This window comes from Dinoponera quadriceps, unplaced genomic scaffold, assembly GCF_001313825.1.
Source record: "Dinoponera quadriceps isolate SergipeBrazil2010 unplaced genomic scaffold, ASM131382v1 scaffold2110, whole genome shotgun sequence".
NCBI lineage: Eukaryota > Metazoa > Arthropoda > Insecta > Hymenoptera > Formicidae > Dinoponera > Dinoponera quadriceps.
The window spans coordinates 557071-570150 of NW_014556168.1; the positions used below are offsets into that span (position 1 = coordinate 557071).

Consider the following 13080-nt stretch of genomic DNA (forward strand, 5'->3'; position numbering starts at 1 on the left):
ACAGTCGATTGAACATTTTTATCCCTCACAACGTATATCCAGTAATGAGTATTCCGTGAGGGGGTTTTATAAACTTGCCGGTTCTCGCCGCGGCGTATTTTGTAGCAGGGGAAATATTTGTCATCTTTCATGTTTGCGAAACTACTTGCTGTGCTTTATTAACTGGCTGATGGAAAATTCGTCGTGGGCAACGTGATAAAATGAAAACTCGTCGAGTGAGGGATTTAGTGAGAAAATGATTTGCCTAATGGAAAAGTGATTGTCAACAATTCAATCGAATGAAGGAAAAAGTTTGAATAAAAATCGATTGATGGGACAAACGTCCGCAAGGAAAATAGAACGGGGAAAATAAAGGAGGGTTTACTCAACGGAAAGTTGATCGGAATGAATATTGACCTGGTGGTAATAGAACACGGTTAGGTCGAATTAGGTCAAGTCCGGTTAAATTAAATGAGAAGTCAAGAGTTTTCGATTTTTTTTTTTTTTTTACGGAAATTACCCTTTCGATCTATTTCCCTTCCGATGAATCTTTTATTTGACGAATGCTTTCCTGGTATTTTTCAAGTAATTCGATCAAACGATTTCTCGTAAATTCCTTGCTTCGTCCCATTTCCCTTTACGTTCTACACATCTCCGTTCGTTTCCTTCCGTCACATGAATTTCGCTTAATCGCAAATCAAGCGTATTTTTCACCGGTTAATTTTGCGCGACGAAATTTTATGCGCGCTCACGTAATCCACGATACATTTTAACAAATAGGTGTGGTCTTTTCGTGTTATATCTCACGTAAACCGTGCGTACCGAGACACGTTTTAGATTTCACATTATCACTCAGTGAAGGATTTTGTGTTAAAAACTGAGATTTTCGTGTTACTTTAACACATGAGGAATGTATTGAAATATACGTATAATTAACATATTACTTTTTAATATATTCATCTTTTTATTGAAATAAAATAAAATTTCAGTGGGCCGTTGTTAATACGAGATTTTTCACTGCGTAACGTAAGATGGAGATATACTGCCGCTAGTATAATTCACGGTAGGCGAGTACCGTTCGCGCGACAGTTGCTGTATCGAATCGTTTACCTTTGGGCGTATTCTCTTTGAAGAACGATACAAGTTTCACGGGGTGTCATGCACGACGCGTCTTCGACCGGACATTAAGCGACGTGGGAGGTGATATTTACATATTAACGAGTATCGTGACGCGTCGTATGATACTTGCCGACGTATCGATTAGTAAAGAACGTATCTGTTCTTCCGACTTTGTGTCAATTTATTGATCATTATACACGTAGAACGAAATAAACACTTTTATCTTATATCGCGCGATTATATTATTACGGACGTCGTTTTGCGCTCCATATGAAGTGCTCTCTCTCCTTGATTCGAACAAATTGAACTTAAGATAAATATTTAGATAAATACTTTTATATATATATATATATATATAATACTTTTATATATTATTTAAAAACTTATTGAAAGTAAGGCGCTTTTTTCATTGTTGTTTTGAACGTTACTACTAAGTATATTTCACTTTTGCTTTTCTCTACACATCTACTTTCAATCATAGAAATATATTTTCTTAATATATATTTTCTCACGTATCATGATCACGATATTATATCGTCGGCGGACTGCAAAGTGTTAATTTCCTTGAATGCGTTGTCAGGACTATCAAACATGGTCGCTATGAATTAGTGGGAGGGAAAGCTCGCGCGTAATAGCTCGTGAATTAATCCTTTCGCGTGACTTATGACCTAGATTCTCGCGGAACGCTAAAAGTTGCGGTTTCTTCACTTTTAAAATGAAATTTCCTCGTTGGCAATCAATGCGATTTACTACACATGCACCATATTATATGACACTCTGTGTGAGTGTTGAAGTTTAACACTCACTATTTCGCGTCCTCGATGTCCAGCCTCGACGAAACCGTCCTGAACTGGAACTTCATGGCGTCCGACCTGCGGCGTCCCTTGTTGATTGTACTTCGTTACACTTGGCTGCACTCGCGACGCGATTAATATTTATATGCGGAGAGAGCTTAATGAATATCTTGGGGACGAAAAATACTGTTTTATGTCGAAGCTGTGTTTAAAGGATATTTATCGCGATATAAAAAAGTTTGCGCGTTTCAGGAACATACCTACGCATTCGTTTTATGTCCCTTCGCTCGCATCCCATCATCGCGTAAAAAATCGATAACGAAATTCGCAAGCAAATAATAGAGACGCGAATGTGTATAGAGCAAAAAATGCGTATACGCAAAAAACTGAGAATCAAAAGCGAAATGTATGGACGCGCGCGTACGAAGTGATGAAGAGTAGCGTGAAATTTTCACGCATGATGGCTTCGCAATATTCATGCGAAAATAGCTCCGCATTATTTATGCGGAAGGCAGCTCCGCAATTTTACGCAATATTTTTGCGAAGACTTCCGCAATATCTCGCGAGATTTATTTTCATAATGGTTTCGCTGACGAAAAACTTGCATCACTGGGGAACGAACTTTAAGTGTACAAAACCTGAGTGTACGAAAGTAAACAAGGCGATCGTTGAATCTTCCATACGAACAAAATATAAAACGCTTGTTTTTATTGACGAAGGTAATACACAGAACGCTTAGTCGTACGAATGTCCGTAAGACAAATCTAAAAGACTAATAGCAATCGTAAAATCTCTCAAGTTTAAAACGAAACACGAGTGAAGCCATGCGGCGCAATTCTGATGCGTATGTACTACTTTTAACAATTGAGGGGAAGTAAACGAGTCATGTACAACAGGTGAGGAAACTGCAATATTTGGAGAATCTGTTCAGAGAATCTATTAAAATTTACTAAGCATATTTTTAATACTTTATTGTATAATACTAGTGTTTGTTGAAATTCTAATTTTTTTGCAGCAGTCTATTTTGCTTGACGGCACATATGTAAATATCCGCGTGCAGAAATCTACGGTAAATCGCATTGATTCAAACGGGTTCTACGAATACCACCCGCCACCTTAAATCTTTATTTCCTTCGTCTTTTATTTGCTGTGCCCATTTTTCTCACTCACCGAAATACTGTTCGGGGCCGACCACGTTCCGCTATATCACAATCTGAAACGGAAATAAGTGGAATTTTGTTGATTAGACTTTTAAGGATTCGATTTAACGAACGAAGTGCGCATCGCGAAATATGAACGGATTAACCCTTCGCGGTCGTATTTCGAGTTATTCCGTTGATTATATCTCGTCTTTCGACCTAAAGGGTTAAGAAGAGAAGTATATTGAGTCTTCGAACTCACCTTTTCAAGTCGACCTCCCGGTATAGTATCGGCCGCATCCCCCGACATCGCATCTGCCGTCTAGTCGCAAGATCTGAAATATCAAACAGTTTTTCTAATTAATTACAGCGATAGAGGACTTGTTCGGTCTAGACGTGTGAGAGATATGAAGATTCCGACACTGTATTTCTTTCTAAAATTCAATAAAAGTAAATTGCGATAATCACCCTGTAAACTTTCCGACTTTACCCCTGCTCATAATAATCCCAGTGCGACGATCGCGACGCGAGTGCCGTGGATTAATTAATTAATAACACTGACTCTTGATGTATTAATTTGGCGGAATTTAACAAAATTAATTAATTCGACAATACTGAAAGAAATCGGACAATGTCGTGTCTTTGTATATTCTTTCATTGACTGTTGCAATTACGAGCTGTGTGTCGCGCTCTCCCCCTTCCACGACTCTCCACAGAGAACGCACACAATCATAACATTGTTTGACGTGAAAAAGTGAACACGTGAGATCACGTCGCTCGCTACTTTCGATTTTATTATGTTCATTTCAATAAATCGACCCATTAAGAGTCATCGTAACGATCATTTACGACACCCGCGTCGCTGGGATTCTCGTGAACAGAGGCAGTAGACTTGACGTCTGAAAGGTGATTGTCACATTTAATTATTGTTACATTTCTGAAGAGGAATTACAGTCAAAATCATCGTTCGTGTTCTTAATTCATCTTGACCGAATAAACCATCGTTCCATCGTTGTAACTAATTGAAAAAACCATTTTTTGCTTCAGATCCGGCAGAGCTTACGATCATATTGCTGATGAAGTGAAGCATATGATTACGGCCAAAGAGAATTCTCTCTTTGATGGTGGGTTCACAGACTCGCTATACATTCCTTCTCTTTGCGATCGAAAACCGGGATTGACTCGAAATACGAGAAATTAATCAATCCGTACTTCTGTGCGCATTTATTTGTTAAACGATATCCTTATAAATTTAACTAACAAAATTAATTTTCTTCCCGTTCGTTAGATTTCTCTTTATATATGATATATATTTAATTTCGCTCCATGAATAACAAGAGAGAGAAAGAGAATGTGTGCAAATATAAATGTTATACGAGCGCGTGTTAGATATTACAAAATTTATTATTATTTAATAGTTATTATTATATTGTTAATTATGTAACAGTTATTACGGTGTTTCTTGTAAATTTTCGTAGTATTTGTATTTAATCGTATTTTAATTGTACCCGCGGGTATACAGGATATACGAGAAGCTTTATCGGATTGAATGATTAAGGCTTCTTTCTTCTTAGGTGCTATGACCGTCATTCTATCTTTATTGCCAAAGAAAGATAGGATGACGCTTGAACGCCCAAAAAGAATGCAGCCTGTTAATATTATAAGTGGCGTACAATATTGATAATAACTTGCGTAACTCGCGTTAAATAAATTAATACATCGTGTTATAGCTCGCCGAAGTAGGACCCGGTGCGCTAGAGGTCAGGCGTTCTTCCTGACAACAGATACGACTTAGCTGTAAACATGATAGCGTTTGTCGCGGAAATAAGCGGATCAGACGTCAATTGTTTAAATTAATCCAAGTGATTCTAAGATGACATATAGTAGACTGCGCGTGCGATTACCGGCGTGAGCATCAATTGCATCTTGCAACTCAAAGGCTAACTACCGTATTTTATTATATGATTTAAAAGATAGATATGCGCGATGAAATATACTTGTGATCCTTGATGTCCGATTCATCGAAATCGAGCAATCTATGTTGATATTATTTATCAGGAAAACCAATTTTTGTTTCAGATCTGGTAGAGCTTGCGGCCACATCGCGAAGGCAGCTGCTGTTTCAGTGAATGCGGCGGTACCGGAGGATCCGGTTCGGGCCCAGCAAGGTCGGCTCGAAGGTAGGTTTTACATACTCCCTTTCGCCCTTTCGCGCGGTCGAAAGATGAGATACACTGGCTAGAATTACGATTTCAAAGAGCTACCACACTCGAACCATTCGTGTTAAGTAGAGAAATCTGTAACTTTAATCGGCAACATATTTTTTGGTTTTCTAGATCCAGCGGGATGTGGCCGGCCTTGTAAGAAAGCGGTATTTCGGTGAGTGAGGAAAATGAATTCAAAAATGTAAAGTAATGAGTTTTCAGATTTTAGTTGACAAGTCCTTTTCCGAAATTTCGTTAAAATCAGTGCGATCATTTTATTAATACTTGCATGATATTTTTCAACTTAACGTTGAACATTAACGTAAAAACGTCGAACGAAACAGTGGTATATATTTTTTCTCGCATTGAGAGAGAGAGAGAGAGAGAAGTTATAAAATTCTAGCAAATATTCGATGTATAAAATTTATGATTAAAATACCAGTGAAACCCTTGTTGTGATTTGAAATTTCTATCAAAATCGCAACACCAGAGAACAAGAGTAGCTGATATCTAAACAGCCGTATAAAGTACGTCACGACTTTCATTCGCGCGGTTAAATTTTTATAAACGTCTTGTAAATGTAACATTTGCTTATCGCATGTACCAAAATACCGATTTTTTTTCTAATATTTTAACATGTGCAACTTGTTGATTTTATACCACTGTTTCGTTGAATTTTCTATGATTGTTCGAATATAGTCGAATAAAATTCGACTTTTGAACTTCGCAAAATATATTGCGGAGATATTATGCGTCAGAATAGTGCCATCACTCGTGGAACTCGCGGTAATTTCGCTCGCGTTAATTAGAGTTTGCAATCGAGCATTTTCTTATCTGCAAGCGTATAAATTTCACGATAGTCGCGATTACTCGCATATATATATTATTAATTTCGTTATCGCCGCAGTTCCTGATATTTTACACTTATGTTCGCGTTATATACACATTTACGTTACGTCGTTTATACTTCAAAGATATATGTAACTTTCACGGTTGTCGCGATTATTCTCCTCGCGTGCGCTTTAATGAATTTTGCGCGATTATATTTTGCTCGCGTGTATGCATCGATAAATTCCGCAATCACATACATACGTACAGCGCGATATTTAATTTTCCAGACTTTCGTTCCGTCTCGTGCGCGATCTGCTAAAAAGTACTGCAACTGCTAAGTGTTACAAAGAGGTAAAATATTAAATAATAAAAGAAATAAAGCATTAAATGTATAAATCTTTCGAGATATACGAAGTAAGGGAAAATGTTTAGAAATACATTTACAGCAGTGTTTTAAAAATATCTATTAAAATGCGAATATCGTATCACGAGTGAAATAAAGCGGAGGAAAATCGACGTGGAAATGACGCGAGGCTGGGTGTTACGTCACTTCCTGATGCGAGGTGGTTTGACTCGTAGGCTGCTGCGGGTTTCGTCGGTGGACCACGCGTCGCTAGATTTCAACGTTCGTTTCATGGTGAATTTCAACACCACAATGTCATTAATGCATGCCTAGTAACAAATCGCACTGATTTTTCGGACAATTGAACACACACGAATTGAAATTTGTTTTCTTTTTATCGAAATTGCAACACTAGAGAAGAAAAATAGTATACATCACGACTTTGATTCATGAAGCAAAGTTTTCATGACCGTTCTAATATTATAATTGTAATATTTGTTTATAGCACATTTCAATTTTTCGACACAGCTATTCTTCGAACATCTTAACGTTTGAAGTTGACAGTTGCACACTGCTATTTTTCTATTGTTTTCCGCGCGCACCGGAAAGAGACAATAACTATGTTAATTTAGTTCGCGGGTAGTTGAATGTTTCTCGGTGTTGTTTCCATAAATTTGTTTCTACGTTGTCCACTGGCATAATTTTCCACGAATATTGAGTCAAGTCATAAATGAGGTTCTCCTCTTTTTTGTGAAATAGATCCTTATAAATAACCTTAGGAGTAGAACTTGTTCCGCCCAATATATTATTACTACTATTACGGTCAGTCATAAGAAAGTTGCAATATTTGTTTTTTTTTAATGAATTTTGGAACATACCATGTCCAATGGGAAAATTTATTTTTTAGTAATTTTCAGGACATTTATTTTCCAGTTGGATACGAAATATTTTGCGAAATTTATCGAAAGAAATGTTGCAACTTTTTTGCGATTGAAATCATACGTCACTTGAATCTTCCCTGTGCTACGTTTATCCTTTATTTATTTATCAAAAGCGCGCTTTACAAGCCATTTTGAAACAATGAGTGTTACTTTTGGTTTCGATAAATTTTTTATCAATTTCTTTTCGGGGATATATTTAATTGGTATTAAATACAATTTGTCTACAAAAATTGACATATATACGCGTGATATAATTTAACAGCAGCAATTGACATCAGGATCCGAAAGATATTTCGATATATATATATATATATAATCATGCAAGAAATCATAAATTTAACGAAATCCGACAAGATTGTAGGAAATATATGCGGTAATTATTGATCGGTAACAATGAATCTACACGGGCAGCGATAATCTATTCAACGGCGGCGTAATTCGCGATCATCGCGAGCGTTTTTCATCCCGGATGTTCATTTCATACCGCGAGACTACTCTTTCGCAATTTTGCGCCGGTAAAGCAATTTTCATCGGGTTTCTAAACTCTGGTTAATTGATCGGATTAATCGCGCAGATGAATTTTTCGAAACGAATCGCTCCCGTCGTACCTGAATTTCCAACCGTCTGCTCGAACCGCGTCATCGCCGGGTTCATCAGCAACCCGGACGCCAGTTGCAGTCCATGAGAGATTAGCTGCACGAGGGTCGTTATTACGACAATAACGTATCCCCAGCCACCTTCCGGGTAGTAATGCCTCTTGAGCGTGATTTTCTTCCGAGCGTTTATCGCGGTCAGGGACTCCTCCTCGGCCAGATCGTCGAATTCCCCGACGCTACCCAGGCCACCCTCGAGAATTAGTTGCTCAGAGAATCGCCTCCTCATCATCTTCGGCGTGATCGTTAAGGCGCTGCTCTTCCGACGACGAGCGTTCGCATTCTTGCCGTCTTTGGCGGGCCGCGCATCGCCACCCCTCGGCGCGGTGTTGGCGTCCCGGTGAAACGTCGCGCAAGGGGACCCTCGCGGATAGGTCCGGGCGATGATTGGTTCCGCGGCACTCGCGGCGCCGGCGATAACATCTCCGGCGAGCACGGAGAGTCGATTATCTACCCGGCCGATCTGCGTTTGATCCGAGTATCGGCGATGCTGGATCACCGGAGCGGCGGCGGCGGCGGCCGCGATCGAATGCCGGCGCTGAATCGCCCCATTGTCGACGTCGACGTGGCAGAGACTGCCGGCCGAGTTTCCGTCGCAGAACGACGGCAGGAAGCTCTGGCAGGTGGACGCGGAATAACCCGAGTCTTTCCGCCTCGCGGCGAAAAGGCAGGAGGACGCGGAGGAGATCTTCCGGCGACACGAGAATTGCGGGATGAAGCAGCGACACCGCATCACGCGCGATAGGATCTCCGGGTGCGCCAACAGCAACTCCGGGATCTCGATCTCGCTCCATGACTTCGCGCTATCGCCGGAAGATCCCTTCGTCAGTTCCCGCTTCGAAACTAGACTCTCGATCGACCAGCTTTCGGATTCCACGCTGGATACTTTCCGCGCCACGCGTTGCCCGCAGCAGCTCGTCCGCGTTGCACCGTCACGACGAGGGTGGGATTCCCCTTCCTCGAGCGAATTCTCGTCGCTCATAGCCGCGCTGTAAGAGGGACGACGCTTGCGATAAGCGGCTTCGCGCGAGTCAGCTCGTTCGTCCATTTCGCGGCTCGTTTCTCATGAAACGGAATTTTTTACGACGGCGAAAGAAAAAAAAAAGAAAACGATGTTCGTGTGACCGACACGCGCTGTTGCACCACTTATCGCGTCGTCCGAACGGGAAACTTATCGGGTGCACTTAAATTCCGCAAGGTAATGTCTGTCGTTTATCTTCCGCCCCGTTCGAGGGAAGCGCTTCCTCGGTTTTTAACAATGCAATACTTGGAAGTCCTCGTTGTTTGATCGTATTTTCGCGCGAGAATGTGTCAAGAATTGAATCAAGTGTTATTTCGTTGCAGCACCGGCGGACTTCTCGCACGAACTGCCGTCCGTCGGTATAAAATTCAGCGATTCCTCACAGGTGCATCGCGATGCTCCACACGCATGAACGCCGAACGTGAGTGTGCTACGCGTCCTGGTTATCGATTCATTGGCCTGATTTTTCTGGCACGTACATTTTACGTCATCAGTATTGTTCTTTCGTACGCATTAATGCGAAAGGACGGGTTCGCCTTAGAATGAACGATAGATGTTGAAAGTTACCTCCGTGTAGACGGTTTACTAGATAAATCTCGTTTTACTTTTAAATTTACGCGCTTTTCAGCGTTGCGGCTCGACGGGAACTATGAATTTAGCTTGATTACAGATCTACATCCTTTCCTGATCGTAGTTAATTTCTCGCGTAACTCCGCCGCTAAAAACAAACTTTTCGATTATTCCTTCGAAGGGATATGTGCTGATAGTAAAAAAAAAATCGCATTCTGAGCACGACAAAGCAAACAAATTGCGCCCCGATTCGTAAGAACTCGCTCTGTGGGAGAGACGCGGAAAGAAAATCAGTGCACGTCGGAAGTGCGAAGTTTAAAATAACTTTGGGCTCGATTCCGCCGAAAGTTACCAAGTTTCTTTAAAGATGATAGGCATCATTTCCTCTTTGACGTAAGTTAATGACGGACTTCTCCTTCGGGCAGTATTTTCACGATTGTCACTTACAAAGCTTGATCGATTTTCGCCTATTTCATAATATGGGATAATATTTTATTAAACGTTACAATCTCAATTGATCAAATTCGTAAAGTTCTTATTGAGAGATTACAGAGAGAATAGGTGACGAATGACAGAATTTGAAGAACGCACGTTGATTAAAATTCTAGATTTTTCAGTCATCTTCTTTCTTGGTCCCTTCAGATATCGCGAACACATAATTTATGACATGACTAGATTCAAGAAACCGGTTGAATATATGTATAGTGACACCAAACGTGATCAAAATAGCATCCGTAAGAAGACATATCCAGGTCGCAGAATTGCGACGCCGTCTTCTTCGCGATTTATCTTCTATATTGATAAAAGTATTTTCCGAGGAAACACGCGGCAAAAATAATATTATTTCTTCGAGAAAACACACGGCGGAAGTAATATTATTTTAAGTAAAAGTAATCTCTCGCGGTAAAAAATATGGGCTACACGGTGGTATGTTCGAAAAATCGGCATCCGATTCGTCTTTTTTTTGGAGCTTGCTTCTCTGGTTGGCAGAGAAATTTTAGCAAATTAGAATTTCCACGATATCGCACAATTTGTAATTAGCAATTAACACGCCCAACGATACGGTCACCGACGATCCGGTGCTATTGACGCGATATTGTACACGTGCGGCTAATAGGAGTGTAAATTAAATCGGCGCTCGCACGTATGATTTGTTTATCGTGTTATTGCGCTCGTGATTTTTACGTCAGAGATCGACAAACCGATCATGTGATATTCACCGTATTATTAAGAGTTTTATCGACTCTTAGTACGTCCGACATCTTGTTACGGAAAATAACGTTTTGCATCCGTGTGAATCTCTACAAGTTTCTTTTGTACTTTCTATATTATTAAAAGATGCTTATACAGTAATAAATAAATAATAGAATAGAGAAGATCACGGGGGTTAGAAAGCATACGCATGGATTACCGAATTTCGTTAGAATCAAGTTATCTAATTATATTATGAAGTTATGTTCATAGATATCAAGTTTTTCGATAGATTTTCGTTGTTTTCTCGGTTGCTGTGGCTCGAAAACAGGTAGAAGTAAAACTGCACTTTAAGTACGTGATATCATTAACAAAAAAAGAACATTGATTTAAAGATAATCTAGATTTTGTTTCCCTTATATGAAAAATTATGAAGTCAATTAACCTGAAGCACGGGGTCAGTTGTTCACGATATTGCTTTGAGCTTAATAACTTTTTTGTGCATATATAAGGCTACCATTATTTGTTTTTAAAGCTAAAGGTTGCATAAAAATGTATGTACGATGTTGTTATATATACGATATTATTTTTACCTCAATTCGAACGTAAAGAAGATGACTTCCGGTCTCCTCTGCTCGACGATTTCTTACCTGCGCTGTGCAGCGGGGGATGTAGGAACTGGAGTTCGGCGGTGCTATGCCAGGTTCCGGGCGCGGCGAGCTGCAGACCTACCCCGAGAAAATGCACCAGCATTGAGCACGTGACAATGACATATCCCCAGCCGCCCTCAGGATAATAATGTCGCTTGAGGGTAGCCTCCTTCCTGAGATCCGCCAATCGCTCCGTCGGCTTTTTACCGTCCTCGTTTCTCGCCGCGCTGATTAGACGCTCCTCGTACCAGGTGTCCTTGCCTTGACGTTCGGCGCGAGACTTTTTGCGGCCGTACGAATCGTCGCGTCTACGCGCGCCGTCGTTCTTCTTGCCTTGCGAAGGGGAACGAAATGGGTCCACCAGTGAGCGCAGGTCGTCCTCGGACGTGCACTTGGAGCAGGCGTGATGCCTCCTCGGCAGGACGAAGGATGTCACGTAGTCGTCGTAGTCGACTATCTCGATCTGCGGCGGCGACGCGTTGTGACGCCTCGCTTCTCGCGAATTACCGTTTATTTGTACGATACGCGGCCTTTGATCCGCGACGTTTACCACAACATCAAAGGCCTCCGATCTGCGGTCTTCGTCTCGCTCGGGGACGACGTCCATTCTCCGTGCTTCGGACGCTCTCTTGGCGCACCGCGGCGCCACGAGGATGTCCGACTTGCACCTGATCTGATCGCGAAAGGCATTCGGCGCGTCGTTCATTCGGTGAATCACGTTGGTCGAGGAGAGGCTGCGCGACATGAAATAACGGTTCCCCGGGTGGCTCTTTTCGTCCACGAGCGCCGGCCCGTCGTCGACTAATCTCCGTTTCATCTTTACGATCTCTCCGCATCGATCCAGCGGGACGACTTCTTCCGGACGATTGGATCGCGGCGCGGTCTCTTCCGATCGATACAGCGTTTCGCGGCTCGTAGGGATGATAGTGAAGGCGCGAGATAGAGGATCGACGCGCACCCTCACCGTCCGGTGCATCCGATCGGGCCAAGAACTGCTGTGCCTCATCCCGTCGACGCGTCTCTCGATCGTCATGCTGGATCTACGAACGAGCGTGTTCCGACGGACGGGCGAACGGGCGAGTTCCGACGATCCGACGTTTTTCCAACGCGAGGTTTTGCCTCGGCGCAAAAATAACCATGGGCACCATGGTCGTCGACGGCAGGACCCGTGGAGAATGCTCGATTTGCGAGCGAGTCGCGGTGCGGTATACGCGCGGAGCACATTTTTCGCGGTAACCATGCATGTTTTATAGGCGCGAGGACGAGGGGGGGTTTACGACGTTCACTATATTTCCACTCGTATACACTCGACATTCACCAAAGTGAATCCGTGCGACGGTGAAATTGAATTCCCTCCTTGAGTTCCCTCGTCATCGTGAATAATACTACTTTAAATAAATTTGAAGTAAATTCAAACAAATTAAGTTACCTTCGATCAAATATGATCGACTCGTAATTAAAACGACCGGTGTCGGGGGAAAAACTAACATGTTACAGGCGGTTGGTGTTTATCACGCGTGATAACAATCGGCGATATCCGATAACTTGGATTCGAGGAACGAGCGGTCCTGGCGAATGCGCCAGGATGACTGCTACGCACGTGCTGCTTACTTGCGATCAACCCTCTCTCTGTGTTCTCTCTCTT

The 13080-nt window shown here is 41.9% G+C and overlaps 1 protein-coding gene across 1 annotated transcript; it reads right to left on the reverse strand.

Annotated features, from left to right (window-relative positions):
* Positions 1-2811: 2811 nt before the first annotated feature.
* Positions 2812-12468, reverse strand: LOC106747046. The gene is made up of 3 exons (XM_014624288.1): positions 11436-12468; positions 3294-3366; positions 2812-3105 (listed from the first exon to the last, which is right to left on the reverse strand). Exons 1-3 carry the CDS (start codon positions 12466-12468, stop codon positions 3099-3101), a joined length of 1113 nt encoding a protein of 370 aa, XP_014479774.1. The 3' UTR covers positions 2812-3098.
* Positions 12469-13080: the final 612 nt, after the last annotated feature.